The sequence below is a fragment of the Alosa alosa genome, chromosome 4, assembly GCF_017589495.1.
Source record: "Alosa alosa isolate M-15738 ecotype Scorff River chromosome 4, AALO_Geno_1.1, whole genome shotgun sequence".
Lineage (NCBI taxonomy): Eukaryota > Metazoa > Chordata > Actinopteri > Clupeiformes > Clupeidae > Alosa > Alosa alosa.
The window spans coordinates 21454330-21457238 of record NC_063192.1 but is presented as its reverse complement, the minus strand read 5'-3'; the positions used below and the strand labels follow the sequence as shown (position 1 = coordinate 21457238).

General features: G+C 41.9%; 1 protein-coding gene across 1 annotated transcript in view; it reads right to left on the bottom strand.

Annotated features, from left to right (window-relative positions):
- Window positions 1–924, bottom strand: part of LOC125293016 (membrane-associated guanylate kinase, WW and PDZ domain-containing protein 3) — a 71873-nt gene extending 70949 nt beyond the window's left edge. The window contains 1 exon segment of the mRNA XM_048240622.1: window positions 641–924. Within this exon segment, the coding sequence (XP_048096579.1) occupies window positions 641–920 (280 nt within the window). The 5' untranslated portion in view covers window positions 921–924.
- Between the last annotated feature and the right edge of the window lie 1985 nt (window positions 925–2909).

The window sequence follows — 2909 nt, the reverse complement described above, 5'->3', positions numbered from 1 at the left end:
ACTACGAACTCCCAGGAGCGGGAGTACGGACTGCCGACGCCTGTTTCACATCACCACAGCTGCACGGCCAGCTCTTTAAAGGTCTCTGTGTGTGTGTTTGTGAGGAAGACCTAATGGGCGAGTGGGAGGTCTGGACAGGTTCAAATGATGCCCCAGGATTGCTGTCTTCACATCAGTGAATGGTTCATCCTCTCCTGGTAAATGAAGGTTAATAGGGTCAATGCTGCGGTGTTAAGTGGATGAGGGTTGTAAACTCCCCCTAGAAGGGAGGCCAGTCTGTTGCAGGTGACCCCCCTGGCACAGTAGAAATCACAAACTCTTAACAGTCTTCAAACTTTAGTTAGATATGTTGTAATCATTTAGAAATAATGCAACATGGTTATATCATATCTAAATGGTGCATTTCATTCTGAGAACAGGGTGCGTTGATTTTGTTGTTATCTCTGTTGACCTGTGATAGTCAGCCTCTGAACAAACCCCTGATCAATGAATGAATCTACATCTAAATTACATCTAGATCTAATTATGACAGCTAGATCTAAATCTAAATATATATTCCTACAAAAAATGAAGGGTCATTTTACGATTCATTCATACTTTCATTCCCCCTCCTCATCTCGCTCCTCAGAGTGGGGCTCACCTGGTGACACACTCTTGATGCGCACGGGGTGAGGACAGGTGTTGAGGACGCCCCGCACATCCCCTAGTGTCATCCCCAGCACCGGGGTTCCGCCAATCTCTAGGATGATATCGCCCACTGTGACTCCGCCCCCAGGGGCTGCAGTGACGAATGGGAACTCTCCATAGTCAGCCCCGCCTCCAACGGCCACACCCAGGTCACCTGAGGCCCCGTCGAGCGGTATGAAGCTCTCCTGCACTTTAGAGCGCCAATGCAGCTTCTTCACTGCTGCCTTAGACATGGCAAACGAGCTGGAGGGAGAGAGAGAGCGAGAGAGGGGGGGAAGAGTGAGAGAGAGAGAGGGGGGGGGGAAGAGAGAGAGAGGGAGAGAGAGTTATACTATACTGACAATAACCTACGTTAACCTAATACAAAAATTAAAGGAGAATTTTGAAAAAACACTGGTAGTTTACTTACAAGACGATTTATACAGACAGTATCTTCACGAAGTTTAGCGTTTGCAGCCATCTTGAATTTAGTCAATGATAAGTCGAAAGCAACGAAAGTAAGAATGAACAGGTATGATAAGGATCAGATTCCAAAAAATAATTCAGTGGAAATGCATGGATTCCAGTTGCTGCTACTGGAAGACTACTGAATTATTTCATTATGATAAGTGAAATACACTTATCGTGACTAAATTCAAGATGGCTGCAAACGCTAAACTTCGTGAAGATACTGTCTGTATAAATCGCCTTGTAAGTAAACTACCAGTGTTTTTTTTCAAAGTTCTCAATGTCTCGCTTTTAAATGTCAGGGCCCTCGGAAGTCTACCAATGAAGTGTGGAGATACATTGAGCCTCGTAAATGGGTGTAAAACAGTGATTTATTTGCATGAGCTAGTCCGGATGCCTAAGCACCACTATTGAAAAGCTGTTGGTAGCATCGGGCTAACTAGCCAGATTTTGGAGTGCAGGGGACAAGCCGAGATGGGCTATGAGACATAACGCTCACACTCGGTATCATGTTTCAATACACTTTAGGTCAATATCACACCGGAATTCTCCTTTAAGGGTCATTTCTGAATGCAAGCCATCTAACTTCAGATAAGTGTTTTTGCATGACTAGTGCACTAGTTCTGCAGTGCCTGTTCAAACATTCCTGTAGAAAACCTGTAGCCCAATTACATGCCTGCAGGTAGGCTGCTTTAAAAAATAGGATGATAGGAAAAACATAATTCCAGCTATAAGCAATCAATAATGAATACTGAATATTATATTATAATATAATAAATGTGCAGTGAGCAGAATTCAAGCATGGCTGCATGTGACATTTTTTACAGATCAAAATAAGCCTAGCAGCTGTTTTGGATGTTTATCCTATTGAATAACTTGATGATAGAGAAGACAAACCATTTTGTGGAATGATGGATCATCATATGAAATGTGCAATGATGTGAAAACAATCTCTGGTAGACTATTAGTGGCATCACGCTCTGCCTGCCACTTGTTGTCTGTAACTAATCAAAATGACATAAGCCTAAAGCTTTGAGTTAAGACTATATGTTTAGCCTATTGAATAACTTGATGATATAAAAGACAAACCATTTTGTGAAATGATGCATCACCATATGAAATTTGTAATAATGTGACTCAAAAACTGGTTTCTGGTAGCCTATAAGTGACATCACGCTCTATCTGCCTCTCGTTGTCTGTAGCTGATCATGCTTGCAAGTGTGGCATTCTGAAATGTCCTTAAATTCGGGACCATTATCACTTGTTTAAATTTGGGACCTTGCATTCGGAATTGTCTTTTGTTCATTTCATTTTATTTGTTTATTCATTTGCATGTCACTCAACTTGGCAATGCACTGCCAGTGCCACCTTGACACCTGCCAAGTTTGAAATCAATTGGACAAACGGTTTGACAGATATGCCACACACACACACACACACACACACAGCGAACAGACGTTCCTGTAATTTATTTGATTGATTTAATTTGGCCGAGAGAGAAAGACAGAGAAAGAGAGAATTGGCATTTGACACAATGCAATATAATAGAAATATCGGATACCTAAACATTTACCATCTTACACATCTACACATACACAACACAATACCTGCCATGGACCAAGTATGTCAGAGAAAGGGACATTAATATCAAAACTCATTCAGTAACAGACATACTCTGCCCTGAGCCTAGATTTAATCAGTTATCTAAACACTGAAAGAGGGAGAGAGAGAGAGAGAGAGAGAGAGAGAGAGAGAGAGAGAGAAAGAGAGAGGAG